We start from the raw sequence: 14,347 nt of genomic DNA on the forward strand, positions 1-14,347 counted from the left end.
GGAACCAAAAGAAATAGGAGAACAGGTATACAACTCTTATGTGACAGTCTCTTAGGTCTTCTCTTTGCATTTGTAAACATAGCTCATCTTTGGAAATCTATTTTCTAGTTAAAAATTGTTATGTGAAAGAGACCTGGGCTTTGCACTACTCAGGCTTCGTCTACACTTAACAGTTTAAAGCATAACCATGGCAGCACTGTAAACTGAAAGTGTGGCCACAGCACTCTTGTGAACCACCTCTGTGAAGGGAGTAGATAACTGCTGTGAGCTCACCCCGAGCCAGAAAGTTACAGCACTATAAAATGCCAGTGTAGACTTGGCTTCAGTGATGATGATGCAAAGCTATTGGCAACTTACCTTAACTTGTTGATTAAACTGAATTTAGTTCAGCATTGTGTTACCGCTATAGTTCACAAACCGCGCGAGAGAACTGGTCATCCCTGACTCTTGAAAATCGTAATAAAACTGGTACTACAGATGGTTCCAGTACAACAATTAGACGCAAACATTCTGGACACGTGTATAAGAGAGTACCTAACTTTTGAGTCCAGACCAAATATGTATGAAGAGACATAGTAAAAAAACAAAACAAAACAAAATACCATAATAAAGTTAGGTCTAAAATTTTGTATAAGCACTACAATAAAAATAAAGGTTTGGAAACAGCCTCTAAATCTAGCTCTTGTGCATACTAAATCTTCAAAAAAAAATATACAGTGAGGATAAGCAATTAAGGTTGGATTCCTTCAAGGAAACTCATTCCTGCTGTAAGTCCACTAGAAACATTGGAGCTACACACAGGTTGGATTTGGCCTATTGTGTTTTTATCATTTTGTTATGCAGTCAGTTAAGGAACTAGAAACATGAATATTGTCTTCTGATTTCTAGTAAGTGCCAGGAGAATGACACATTTTAGGCCTAGATTTTTAAACATGGGTGTCCGAGTTAACTAGACAAGTGGCCTGATTCTCAAAAGCGCTGGACACTTCAAAAGGTCTATTGACTTAATTGGATAATGCATACTTGAGAGGGAAAATCTGAAAGAAAAACAACAGTTGGGCCCAGTCTTCCCATTCTGTTTTCAAGGCATAAATATTAGTTAGACCTTAACAACGTATTGCTGGCAAAATAAGAAGTATGGAAGATATAACTGTTTAAATGTATTGTTTATTCAGGAGAGGAATCACTCACAATTTTTGTGGACAAGCGGAAGCTGAGTAAGCGATCAGAAGGAAGTGATCCCAGCACCAACAGTTCTTCTGTGACTCTGGAGACTCTGCACCAACTGGCAGCCTCTTATTTCATTGACAGGGACAGTACCCTCCGTAGACTTCACCATATTCAAATTGCCTCCACTGCCATCAAGGTATGAGAAGTTGCTTTAGAATCAACCTTCAAATATTTTCACAGCTTCATTAGATCCTCCCCTTACCAGACATACCTTACTGGGATTTCACTGATAAAACTGACTTGTAAGGAAATTAATCTTAGTTAATTGAAAGTGCAGAACTTGGTAATTAAGCATTATATACAGTTTGTTTGATGCAAGGTATATAATTTCAGGTACACAATGTTAATATTACTGCAAGAGGTTAGTCTTTCAGACTAACTTTTTAAAAACATGTGCCTAAATAACTTGCAAATGCTGACCATGCAATGTAAAAATACTTTCACATACGATCTGCAACTTCCCAGTGATTATCTATCAATCATCATAAATACATTTGAATGCAGACACCCATTTCTTTAAAAAAAAAACCATGAGAATATAAAGGGTTCATACATGGAGAGTTGTAGATGCAGCTTAATTAGTCTAAAATATTTTTGGCCACATCCTTTCCTCTATTCCACTGATTTTTCACTAGTATTCCACCACAAAGTAGCTGTCATGCTTGCTTACTCATTTGCCTTAACATTTTTCCAGAGATGGAGCATCCCCAAGTAGTATAGTTATTTGTGTGTCTATTGTATGAAACAATAACTATGCATTTGCACGACTACCCAGCTGTGCTTTTAAAACAAGTGTAGAAATAACATATCCTTCATGGAAATGTTTAGAGTGAGATTACTTAGCAAAAATAGGTAGCCTCTCTCAGGATTTCATACCAGACATAGAGAAACAATTAAACCATACCTTTTAATAGAAGGTGCCCTCATTATGAAGCTTTTACTCAAGAATCTTCTGAAGTTAACAGGAATCTTTCTCAACTTGAGTGGGCTTTGAATCAGGCCTTTGGTTACCAATTTCTAGTTTTCAGCTATATTAGGTGATATTTACATTATCATATTACAAAGAGTCTATTTACTTTTCTCTTAGCTGTTCAGAAAGAAGGCCTTTGCTTTATATTGAAAAGACCCACATTAGAAATCAGCAAAAATGTAAAGTGGAAAATGAGTAATGAGTGCCATGTTCCCAGGTGTTTAAGAAACAGCACAAAATCACCTGTTTCCCCTTTACCCATCAATATTAATGAGATGCATACAAATGGTAACTGCAGTCAATGAACACATCTGTAAACTACAAAAAAAGTTATTCAAGATGACACATATCCAGGTTAGACAATTAGCTACAGCAAGCCTCTATGAAATGGTACACATGTCAAATGTGACAATTTCAATGTATGAAATTCTTTATTATACTATCAGTGTTGAGCATCTGTTAACATATGCATAACGGGTTTCCATTTTCAGAGCATTTTATTTGCTAGAAAATGTAATGTTAAAGGAAATTTGGAATGAAAAAGCACTTAAATATATACTCCAAATTTTTAAAAAATGGTAAGAAAACAAAAAAAGTGCCACCATAGCTTAACAACCAAGTAGAAGAAGCAGAGAGATAAAAAGTTATTGTTTAAAAAGCAGAAGTTAAATACTAGTGAAGAAAATAGAAAGGACCATAAACTCTGTCAAATGAAGAGTAAAAATATAATTAGGAAGGCCAAAAAAGAATTTGAAGAGCAGCTAGCCAAAAACTCATAAAGTAAGAGCAAATTTGTTAAAGTACATCAGAAGCCGGAAGCCTGCTAAACAACCAGTGGGGCCACTGGACGGTTGAAATGCTAAGGAGCACTCAAGGACAATAAGGTCATTGAAGAGAAACTAAATGAATTTGCATCAATCCTCATGGCTGAGGATGTGAGAGAGATTCCCAAACCTAAGCCATTCTTTGTAGGTGATAAATCTGAGGAACTGAAGTGTCAATAGAGAAAATTCAGGAACAAATTAATTAACTAAATAGTAATAAGTCACCAGGACCAGATGGTATTCACTGAAGAGTTCTGAAGGAACTCAAATGTGAAATTGTGGAACTGCTGTGGTTTGTAACCTATCTTTAAATCATCTTTTCTCCCTGATGATTTCAGGATAGCTAATGTGATGCCAGTTTTTAAAAAGAACTTTAGAGGGCTTCATTTGCACACTCACGTTCTGACACTGTGCCGATCAGGCTCAGTGTCAAAAATGAAAGTAAAGTGTAGCCGCAGCTCTGCTGACAGCAGGGGGCTTTTCTGGCAGCTCCTGTACTTAGCACTGGAAAAATTTCAGAAATGGGCAACAGAAATGATTAGGGGTATGGAATGGCTGCTCTATGGGGAGAAATTAATAAGACTGGGACTTTTTAGCTTGGAAAAGAGATGACTAAGTGGGAGGATATGATAGAGGTCTATAAAATCATGATTGGCATGGAAAAAGTAAATAAGGAAAGTTATTTACTTGTTCCCATAACACAAGAACTAGGGGTCACCCAAATGAAATTAATAGGTAGCAGGATTAAAACAAATAAAAGGAAGTATGTCTTCATACAATGCACAGTCAACCTATAGAACTCCTTGCCAGAAAATGCTGTGAAGGTCAAGACTTTAATTGGGTTCAAAAAGAGCTAGATACATTCATGGAGGATAAGTCCATCAAGGGCTATTAACTAGATGGGCAGGAATGGTGTCCCAAGCATCTGTTTTTCAGAAGCTAGGAATGGGCAAAAAGGGTGGATCACTTATTAATTACCTGTTCTGTTCATTGTCTGTGGGGCACCTGGCATTGGCCTCTGTTGGAAGACAGGATTCTGGGCTAGATGGACCTTTGATATGACTGAGCATGGCTGTTCTTACAATGTTATGTTATGTTCACTGACAAGAAGGAAATATGTTTACTATTTTGACAAATTTTCAAAATACTGTATTGGGTTTTTTTAAGGTAGGGCCTATCAAATAGAATAAGCTGTGTTCACACTCGTGTTGTGATCTTATACAGTTAAAATAGAGTCAAAAGCCTACAAAAAACATCTCACAGGCAGATCTCTGCAACTGTGGCACGTCATCCAGGGTCTCAAATAGCATGGGGGAATTCTACAGATCTCAATCCAGAAGGGGCTGCAGATTTGAGAGCTTTAAACCAATTTTGTGGACTCCCAATCCTCAGCTGTTCCAGAGGCTGGACAATTTAGAATCTTCTAAGTTATAGCACCTTCCCCAATGGGCACTAGGGGTGTGTCTAAACTACATGGCTCCATTGATGGAGCCATGTAGATTAGGCTGATCGGCAAAGGGAAATGAAGCTGCGATTTAAATAATTGCCGCTTCATTTAAATTTAAATGGCTGCTGCACAAGCACCTTCCTCTCCCAGCCCTTCCCCTTTCCCTCTGCACAAGCCCCTTCCCTCCCCCTCCCTCTTCCGTACCTTCTGCCTTCCACTTTTTGGGGCTGGAGTCTGTGCTCTGTCCCCAGACTCCGAACCCGCAACTCAGCCATATGGCGCATCACAGTGCCCAGCAAGTTTAAAATCCCGGGCCATGATGTTACATCATGTCCAGGCATCTCTCCACTCACTGGTTTGAGCAGCAGCCAACGAGGGGGAACTCAGGGAAGGTTGCGCACGGCAGGGACGGGGATGGGGGAGAGACACCGGGTGGGAGGACGCATGCGGGGGAGGTGGGGACCCGCTCCAGCTCCAAATATTGCTGGAGCATGGGCACCACGAGCCCACACAACTCGCCGCCCATGCCTCTGCTGGCTAGCTGGCTCTCTCTCTCTCTTTTTCAGAGGGGGTGGGGGAGTGCCGGCAAGATAGGGACTGTTACTAGTATATTTGATTAATGTACTAAAGTAATTAATCTCAAATACAATATGTGCAGAATTGGTGGAGGCCTTGCTATTAAAAACTTGACAATATATTGTCAATTTGATACTCTCCAAGTAAAGATGTGAAAAATCATCAAGCCATAGCATTCTTGATATTATTTTCTAACTGGAACTCAAGTGATTAAGGGTGTTACATGAAGTTTGTATTAATATTTACCTGATTTAAAAAAATATTCTGATACATACATGATTTCAATAATATTGTGATGCATTCATTTTAGTTAAGTGATTAATGTTCTAAATCAACAGTTTGCAGCCTCAAGGGCTTCAGTGGCAACTGGCCAGAAGCCTAAAGTCTGAATCTAATTTACATATACATTTACATAAATGTACATCCTGTCATGTTTGAAGTACTACAGATCCAATATTACTGCACTTGTACACTCATCTTAAAAAGCTTTTTGCTATGGAAGTTCCACTAGCTTTGGGGTTAGCAACTACTTGAATGCTGGGCATGCTGTCACCTCTCCTCTCCTAGCAGCTTCATGGAATAGGGACTGTCTTATTCTCTCACTTTAAAATTGGGGGACCAATGCTGCAGAAACAAAATAAAATTACAGTCACTAAATGCTTTCCCCTAAGAGAAATATTTCATGGGCCAGACCTCCAGCTGATGTAAATTGGCCTTTTTTCTATTTACTCATAGGCTATGTCGACTCTGCAACACTATTTCAGGATGCTAGTGTATCTCAAAATAGCTATTCCACATCTTCACAGCAGGCTCATTATTCCGGACTTGCTATTCCAACATCCCTTTAAACCTCATTCTACAAGGTTTCTCATTCCCTCTATGAGGGGAGTTTTGGAATAGCACTTTATTTAAAAATTTGGCTCTGTATAGACTGCATCAACTGACGAAATATGCTATTTCAAAATAGCATTAAAATAAGATATGCAACTTGCATAGCTCAAATTGCGTATCTTATTTTGAGTTACAGTGAAGTGCAGACACACCTTAGTGAAGATCTCATCATAAAACTGGAAAACAAAAAAAGCTACTGTAAGCAAAAGAAAGTAACTGAGAAGTCCCCTAATCTGGTGTTCAGTCCTATGACACTTGACTTTGGATCCCTCTCTACTTCTTTTTCTATAGGGCCCCTTCTAACCATCTATGTGGCTATACTGGAGTTTGGAAGTTTAACTTCCAGATAAACCTGTGCTAGCTCTGAGAGAGGCTACGTCTACACTGCAGAGTTTTTGCACAAAAACTCGCAAAGCATCTGTGACGGACCGCCGCAGGTCCGCACTCGAGCGAGGGCCGCCGGCGCCCCCTGGAGGCCGCCTGATGGACCGACAGGCAGCCCTGGGAGGAGGGGAGAGCGGGCCAGGGAGGAAACCCCGCAAGGGGGGGACCGGCTAACCCCCCGGCGGGGAAGGAGGGGCCAGGGATAGCCCCAGCTGACGGGCGAGGAGCCCGAACGGCGTTCCGCTCGGCCAGAGCCGCACGGAGCCAACGTCAGGCCGGGACGCCCCGGCCGTGACGTCAGCGGACGCCAGGACGCCCGGGGGACGGAACGGACGCCCCTGACGTCATCACCCGGGCCGTTTGAAAAGCGGCCCAGGGGAGCAGGACGAGGCGGCACTCAGGGGAGCTGCCGCCACCACCGCCGCCCCAGCCGCCAAGGGGAACCCCCCCCCCGCATTGGAGGAGGAGAGGGAACGACCCCGAACCCTCACGACGGCCGCGGGACGAGACCGGCGCCTCGGGCGGGGTAAGTGACTACGGGACCTTCCCAGTCAGGGAGAAGGAGAGCGGGGAGTGGAAGCAGCCCGGGGCGGGGGCCTTCTGGCGCCCGTGGACAGGCGCGTTACGGGGATAAACCCCGCCTGTCGTGGGAGGAACGTACGTTTCGTTCTCCCCCCACTTAGGGCCCCGGGCTGGGACCCGGTGGAGAGGGTGGGCCCGGGTCCCCCACATCCCGCCTCCCTACCACGAGACCCCAACCCACGTAACCCCGCTGGGGTGAAGAGATAAAAGGGCGAAGACCCTGCCAATTCGACTGTCCCGACGGGGACCCGACTTACCGGCAGGCCGCCGGAGGCGACCCCGTCCCCCCGCCCGGACCCCGGGCAGACTGGTACCCCGGACCAGCCCCGAGGAAAAGGAACCCCGAGTTCGCTGATCCCCGGCCCGGAAGGGAGCGCCGGAAGGGGGCGCTCGCACCCACAAGGGCCGTCACAGCATCCACACTTCAAGCACATTTTAGCACAAGAAAATGTACAGTAGAACGTCAAAAGACAGGGCTTTTTGTACAAGAGTTATTCCTCTTTCTAAGAGGAATAAGCCTTTTTGCACAAGAGTTCTTGGCAAAAAGGCGTGTGTAGATGGACAACAGGGCTATGTCTACACTCGCGGCTTCCTACACGAGAAATATGCAAATGAGGCTAAGCGTGGAATATCACCAAGCCTCATTTGCATACCTTTGCATTTTTGCAGAAGAGGCTCTTACACCAGAAGGAGCTGTCTACACTGCCCTTTCTTGTGCAAGAAAAACCCTCTTGCGCAATGCCACTACACTGATTATTTTCAGGAATAATGGCAAGAATAATGGCAGGAATAATTGTACAAGAAATCCCTATCAGAAAAAGCTCTTTCTTGCACAAGAGCATCCATGGCAGTGTGGATGCTTTCTTGCGCAAAAGCACATGGCAGATTCTTCGCAAAAAGTTCTTATGCAAGAAGCCTACCGTGTAGACATAGCCTGAGTAAGCAGACTAAAACAGAAATGTAGACATGGCAACATGGTTGGTGGGAGGGGCTAGCTGCCCAAGCACATACATTTTCCAATCTCCGCATAGATATTCCCTGTAGGGGGAATGTGGTATTATTAATCAAGGACTGTGTAGTGACTCTGCACTTTCTTACAGCCTACTTTTTACCTCCTACTTGTCTGGGTGGGCTGTCCAGCGAAAAGGGCACAAATCATCCACTCCACCACCATTGGCAGCTGGCAGCAAGACCTGATATACTAACTACATTGAGGTGGTACATCATACTTCTGGTATCAAATTAGGAAATTATTTCAGTTGCATGGTATGGGGGGAGAATGGTGCTTAAAATGTCCAGGCTTTATCTACCTCTTTAATAGCATGGGATTTGCAAGAAACAGGTCTAAAATTATTGTTCAAATAAACCTCAGAGTTGTGGCTTCTAGTGAAGAAAATTTTACCACACACAAAGCTGAGAGTGAATTCAGACCAATGATGTCTAAGGGCTCGGTCTTGCTGATAGACTGCACCTACGTTTCATGCTAATAAGAACATAAAAATGTTAGGATGGATCACACAAATCCATGCAGATTTGCTTTTCAAATATTGAGGTCCCAGAATCACCATGCTGAACAGATAACCATCTTGAAATATGATTGATGTCCTTTGTTTGTCCTTTTTCAGAACAGTGTACTACAAAAGGACAAACACAGTTATGCCAGGCTGTTAACGTTGCAGCATTGCTTGTTTAATGGGAGGAAGGTATTTTGTAAGTAATACCTAGAAGTAAATCTTGTCTTTGCTCAGAAGAGAGGGTAACAGGGAGCTGATTTCAGTTGGATGCAGTTTTCCCCTGGCCTAAGGCTCCTGGTAGACTCTACCATAGGGGGCGTTTGGCTTTTTGAAGGTCTCACTTTATCCCTACACTTCGTGACCTCCAAGAGGCAGCTTTCCTCGTTGATCTATCACCTGGTACAATTCCTTGTAGGCATTTTACTTTCTCTCAAATCACCTGTTTGAGATGTTCACTCATCCAGCTTCATCTGCAACCCTTACTTACAATTCTTCCCCCTTGCATGGGATGCATGCTTCACATAATTTCTGCAAATTTGCTTTAAAGTAATTCTAAGCCTCCTCCACATTCTAAGCCCTGATGTCAGTCCAGTCTACTTCTATAATTAATTCCCTTCCTTTCAAGTTTGCTCTTTTGAAATAACCAAAAAGAGACCTGCAAACTAGAGTCTTGTAGCTTTGTTTAGCTTAAACCGAATTACTCCACGATCACTTGTCTTCTACAACCAGTTCCTCTATAAAGTCCTCACTACTCAGCAATACCAAATCTAAAATGGCATCGCCTCTCATAGATTCAGCAACTATTTGAGAAGACATCTGGGCCAAATTATTATTAAAAGCATTTATCCTCCAATCTATATCTGGGAACATAAAGTATCCCATATTCACACAATTCCCAGTAGTTTTCATTTAATTAAAAATATTAAAGAGGTTTCTATTCATATCCAGATTGGATCCAGAGGCTCAGTAACATATCCCCAGCACCGGCCAGGGAGGCCCCTGGCAGTTGTCTTTCTTAAATGACTCTGGTTCATCCATTCCATCACTCCTAATTTCTTTGCAGTCTGCCTCATCATTAATATACCATGGCACTTTACCATCCTTACCTTTATTTCTGTCTTTCCTGAACAGCACATACTCTTCAATACCTGTACTCCAGTCACGACTATTATTCCATCATATTGCTGTTTCCCCTCTAATATCTGGTTTCACTTCCTGCATTAGTAGATCTATTTTTTTCCATTTTGTTAGCAGACTTCTTGCGTTGGTGTACAAACATATAAGTTATTTCTGTTTAGCTTAGCCTGGATGCCTCATGTGTGATTATAGTCATTCTACTGCCAGTATCACTGACCTGATTGTTAGCTTCATTGGTATCAGTACTATCTTCTCTCTATATATAAAAAATGTTTCCTGTGAAATGCCAGAGTGACGTAATCATGTCACTCTGCATCCCACAGCCTCTTCCTCCTCAGCCTCCCCTCCTCCTTCCCACTGCTAATCCAGCAGGGAGTGCCAACTATGGCTCCTGGGCAGCAGCAGCAGCACTTAAGGTAAGCTGGTGCTAATTCTAGGCTGGGAGGGCACAAGGGGGACCAAGACCTGTGGCAGACTTGTGCAGGGGCAGCAATGACGTCTGTGGGGGAGGACTGGGACTGGGAGAAAAGCTCCTTTGGCATGGTGGCGGGGGCGAGCAGAGAGGCCCATGGCAGGGGAGCAGGTGAGGGCCAAAGGAGAGACCCGCAGTGGAGGGTGGGGAGATGGACTGGAGAGGCATCCCGGCTCCTGAGCCACGACCGGGCATGTTCCAGCGCCAGGGAGGAGGGCCAGGGACAAGGCCCATGGGGGGGGCACCATCGGAGAGGCCTGCGACGGGGTGGGAGGGCAGTATTGGTAAGCATCCTGGCCTCTGAGCCACTGTGCTGTAGTGGGCAGCTGCCAGAGTTTAAATTCAGCTGCTCTTGGGCAGGAGCCACATAGCCTTGAGGAGGCTCAGGTGGGGGGAGGGAGCACGCGCGGGAGCTGCACAGCCTTGCAGGGACTCGGGGGGAGGGAAAGTGCAGCAGCCTCACAGCCTTGCCAGTGCTTGGTCGTGGGAAGGGGTGTGCACAGGACACATGCAGCATCCCATGCTCTGGGGAGAGAGGGGCACACAGGAGCTGCATGGCTTCATCCCCTCCCAAGAAAGTGGGGGCTATGCAGCCTCCCTCCTCCTTGGGGGGGGGCGGGAACCACAGCTGCATAGCCTTTCCACTCCACTCAGCCTCCCCGCTTGCGGCCAGAGGAAAAGGGCTGGGAGCAACACACCCTTTCCCCTCCCTGCCAGATGTAGAGAGCCAGGTCCAGCTCCCCAGTGGCCAGAGGGAGAGATCCAGGCCAGCCACAACCTTGACTGGGCCCAGTCTCCCCAGCAGCCAGAGGGAGAGAGCTGGGCCAGTCTTGGTCTGTCTCAACCCCTCCGGTGGCTGGAGGGAGCAAGCGGGGCTAGCTTCAGCCCAGCCCAGCCAAGCCCCGCCAGTGGTTGGAGGGAAAGAGCCGGGCCAGCCGCAGTCCAGCCCAATCCCCTCCCTAGCTATCGGAGGGGGGAGAGCTGGGCTTGATCCCTTTTAATGTCCATTCTCCTGTCCACTGCTGTTCCTTTATTTTCTTTCTGCTCAATATTAGAGACAGGTATGGAGATTACTTGAGCATCTACCAATAGCTTCCCCCTAGTTCCTTGTTAAAGCTCTTTTAATCAGTTGTGCCAACCTGCATAGCAGAAATTTGTGTCCTTCCCTACTCAGTTGGAGTCTATCCCATGATAACAGTACTCTGCCCATCAATGCCTCCCAGTGGTCAAACATCTCCAAACCCTTCTTATAGCCTCACTGCCTTAACCATCTGTAGATCAGCACACTCTTGCCTCCCTTACTTTCCTCCTTTAGGGACAGGCAGAATCCAGTGAAGACCACCTGAGCCATCATTTCTTTCAGCATCTTCCACAACCTAGCATAGTCTCCTTTGTTGCCCTCCAGCAAGGACCTAGTAGTATCATTTGTTCCCATGTGAAAGAGAAGTGCTGGAGTGCACCATGGGAGACTATGCTAGATTGTGGACAGCTAATTAAAAGAGCTTTAACAAGGAACTATAGAAAGATTGTTGGGAGATACTCAAGTAGGCTACGTCTACACTGGCATGATTCTCCGGAAAAGCTTTTAACGGAAACGTTTTCCGTTAAAAGCATTTTCGGAAAAGCGCGTCTAGATAAGTCCATGGCCAATCTAGATGCGGTTTTCCGCAAAAAAGTCGCGATCGCCATTTTCGCGGTCGGGGCTTTTTTTGCGGAAAACAGTACTGTGCTGTCTACACTGGCCCTTTTGCACAAAAGTCTTTCAGAAAAAGACTTTTGCCCGAATGGGAGCAGCGTAGTATTTCCGCAAATGCACTGACAATCTTACATGAGATCGTCAGTGCTTTTGCGGAAATTCAAGTGGCCAGTGTAGACAGCTGGCAAGTTTTTCCTCAAAAGCAGATGATTTTGCGGAAAAACTTGCCAGTCTAGATACAACCGTAATGTTTTCTCTTGCAAGATTCTGCAAGTCATCCTCTAGCTTTCAAATTCTGTCCATCTTCATTTATTCTTCCCATATTCCTGTAGCAGTAGCCACTCTTCTTCCTTGCCTTCCCATCTTCTGTATCTATATGCTGGGTCCCTTCTTCATTTTTCCAACTCAACAATCCTGTACCTAAATTCTGTTTCTCCTTCACTAGTTGTTCTTTTCCTCTCTTTGTTTCTTGTAGTCACATTTTCACTGATCACCTTCTTGTATCCCAATACTAAATGCTTGGGAGGAAATAGTTGCTTCATCTTCACAGACTGGATGTTAGAATGATAAAATACAATTATTATAATCTTAATAATACATTAAGTAAAGACATGAAAGAATAAAGCCACTAAATCCCTGAGCAATCATGATAGTTCACTCATTGCAATTTCCATCTCCATCTGGAGAACTACATGTAGTAATTTAGTTAGATTTATACTTTCTACAGCATGCAACAAACACTACATACAATTTGTATGTAGAAATTAGGGATGGAAAAGGCCTACTGACTCATCTGTTATATCATTATGCATTATATCTTGATGTGGTATTTATGTTCAGTATATTTTCTAGTCTAATTTAAGTATCTCCTCTTTTTCCTTTGGGGATATAGTCTACAGACACAGATCTCTGAGTTATAATTTTTTCCTGTGGTATTGTCCAGCATTCTGATCTCAGTTCTATACAGAGCAAACCTCATTGAAATTAATGAAGATTCTCCTGAGTAATGGAACTGAAATAAGTCTCCTCCATTCAGCCTAAACTGTGATTTTCTTATGTTCAGTCCTTTATTCTTAGTTACATTCCTTTGGACAACCCTAAATACTTCTCATTTTGTTGGCACTAGCACCCTTCATAGTCTTTCAGGTAATTAACATTTCCTTTATTTTCTATTTGAATAAATAAAGGCATATCTACAGTGCTTAGTTATGTCATTCTGTCATACTCCAGTATAATAATAATGGTAATATAATAGAAAATATGAGTATACAACTGTCAACTTTGTATGCAGATTTATAATGGCAAATAACGGTATCTTTACAAGGAGCACCTATAGTACAACAAAAAAAATTCCTTCTTTTCTCTGTTGACTTAACATGGAGCTCTCGATGTGTAACAATAAGTGATTACTCCAAACCATTCTCTCCATTATTGGCAACAATGAAGAGTCCTATTCAGTTTGTTTTTCTTCCTTCCTATTTTGGCCTATTTAAATGATTTATTTAAGTGATTTATTCTGAATCCAATTCTCCAACTGAAATATAACATTCAGAGATCTATATTAATAAGAGTAAGAAACAATACTTTTTGGCTATATCAACGCTGCAGGCTTTTTGTGCAAGAACTGTTTTGCACAAGAGTTCTTGTGCCAAAGTCTTGGGAAGAACATGTTCACACTGCCATGTGCTTTTGCGCAAGAGTATTCAAAGCAGTGTGGACCCTCTCTTGCGCAAGAAAGCTCTGATGGCCATTTTAGCCATAGGGATTTCTTGCGCAAGAAAACCCTGTTGCACAAGAGGGCTTATTCCTTGTGGGGAGAGGAATAACTCTTGCGCAAGAAGCCCTCTTTCTGACGCTTTACTGTAAATTTACTTGCGCAAGAATGTGCATGCAGTGTAGATTCTCTGCAAGTTTTTGCACAAGAACGGCTGTTCTTGCAAAAAAAACCCTGTAGTGTAGATGTAGTCTTTTTGTTTGCTTTAAAGAGCTTAAGATCATTCATGGTATTAAAATCCTTTGTAGGAGATTTTCTTTTACCCGCATGCAAATCCTCTCTCAAAATCTTCTGCCTAAAGTCCAGCTTTAGCATCTATTTAAACTAAATGCTTTCAAGAGCTCTCTATGGGCCTTTTTATGGCTTACCACATCTCTCCTCCCACATCAGGATAATTTTTTGTTGCTTTGTAGAGGCAAAAACTGCTCCACTGCCTCAGAAAACTGTTAGAGCTCTTTGCTCTGGGTTTGGATGTTAATCTTGTGCCTATAGCACCTTGTGAATTATTTTCTCCACCAGGATGTTGTAGTAATACCCACTCCTGCCCTCCTGTCCCAGGTTACAACCACCTCCCAGGCCCAGCAACCCCTTCTGCACTCCTGGCCCAGGTCACAACCCCCTCCCAGATCCTTCACTCCTCCTCCAGGTCAGAATCCTCTCCTGAACTCATACCCCCATCTCGACCTGCACCTCCTCATTTACCACAGCCCCCTGCCCTAGGTCACACCCCCCTCTTTCATCCAAACTCCCAGATCCCACACCCCCTCCTGCACTCTAGTCCTTTATCCCAAGTTGCCTTCTGCACCTAACCTCCATCTCAAACCTACACCTCCTCCATTAATATCATGGA

The 14,347-nt window shown here is 43.8% G+C and overlaps 1 protein-coding gene across 4 annotated transcripts in view; it reads left to right on the top strand.

Moving 5' to 3' along the window:
* Window positions 1-14,347, top strand: part of BRINP3 (BMP/retinoic acid inducible neural specific 3) — a 416,465-nt gene that overhangs the window by 267,718 nt on the left and 134,400 nt on the right. For all 4 annotated transcript variants that reach the window (XM_075936746.1, XM_006127774.4, XM_075936748.1 and 1 more), the window contains one exon: window positions 1,176-1,366. In XM_075936746.1, the coding sequence (XP_075792861.1) occupies window positions 1,176-1,366 (191 nt within the window). The remainder of the gene's footprint in view (window positions 1-1,175; window positions 1,367-14,347) is intronic.

This window comes from Pelodiscus sinensis, chromosome 9 (assembly GCF_049634645.1).
Source record: "Pelodiscus sinensis isolate JC-2024 chromosome 9, ASM4963464v1, whole genome shotgun sequence".
Taxonomy (NCBI): Eukaryota; Metazoa; Chordata; order Testudines; family Trionychidae; genus Pelodiscus; species Pelodiscus sinensis.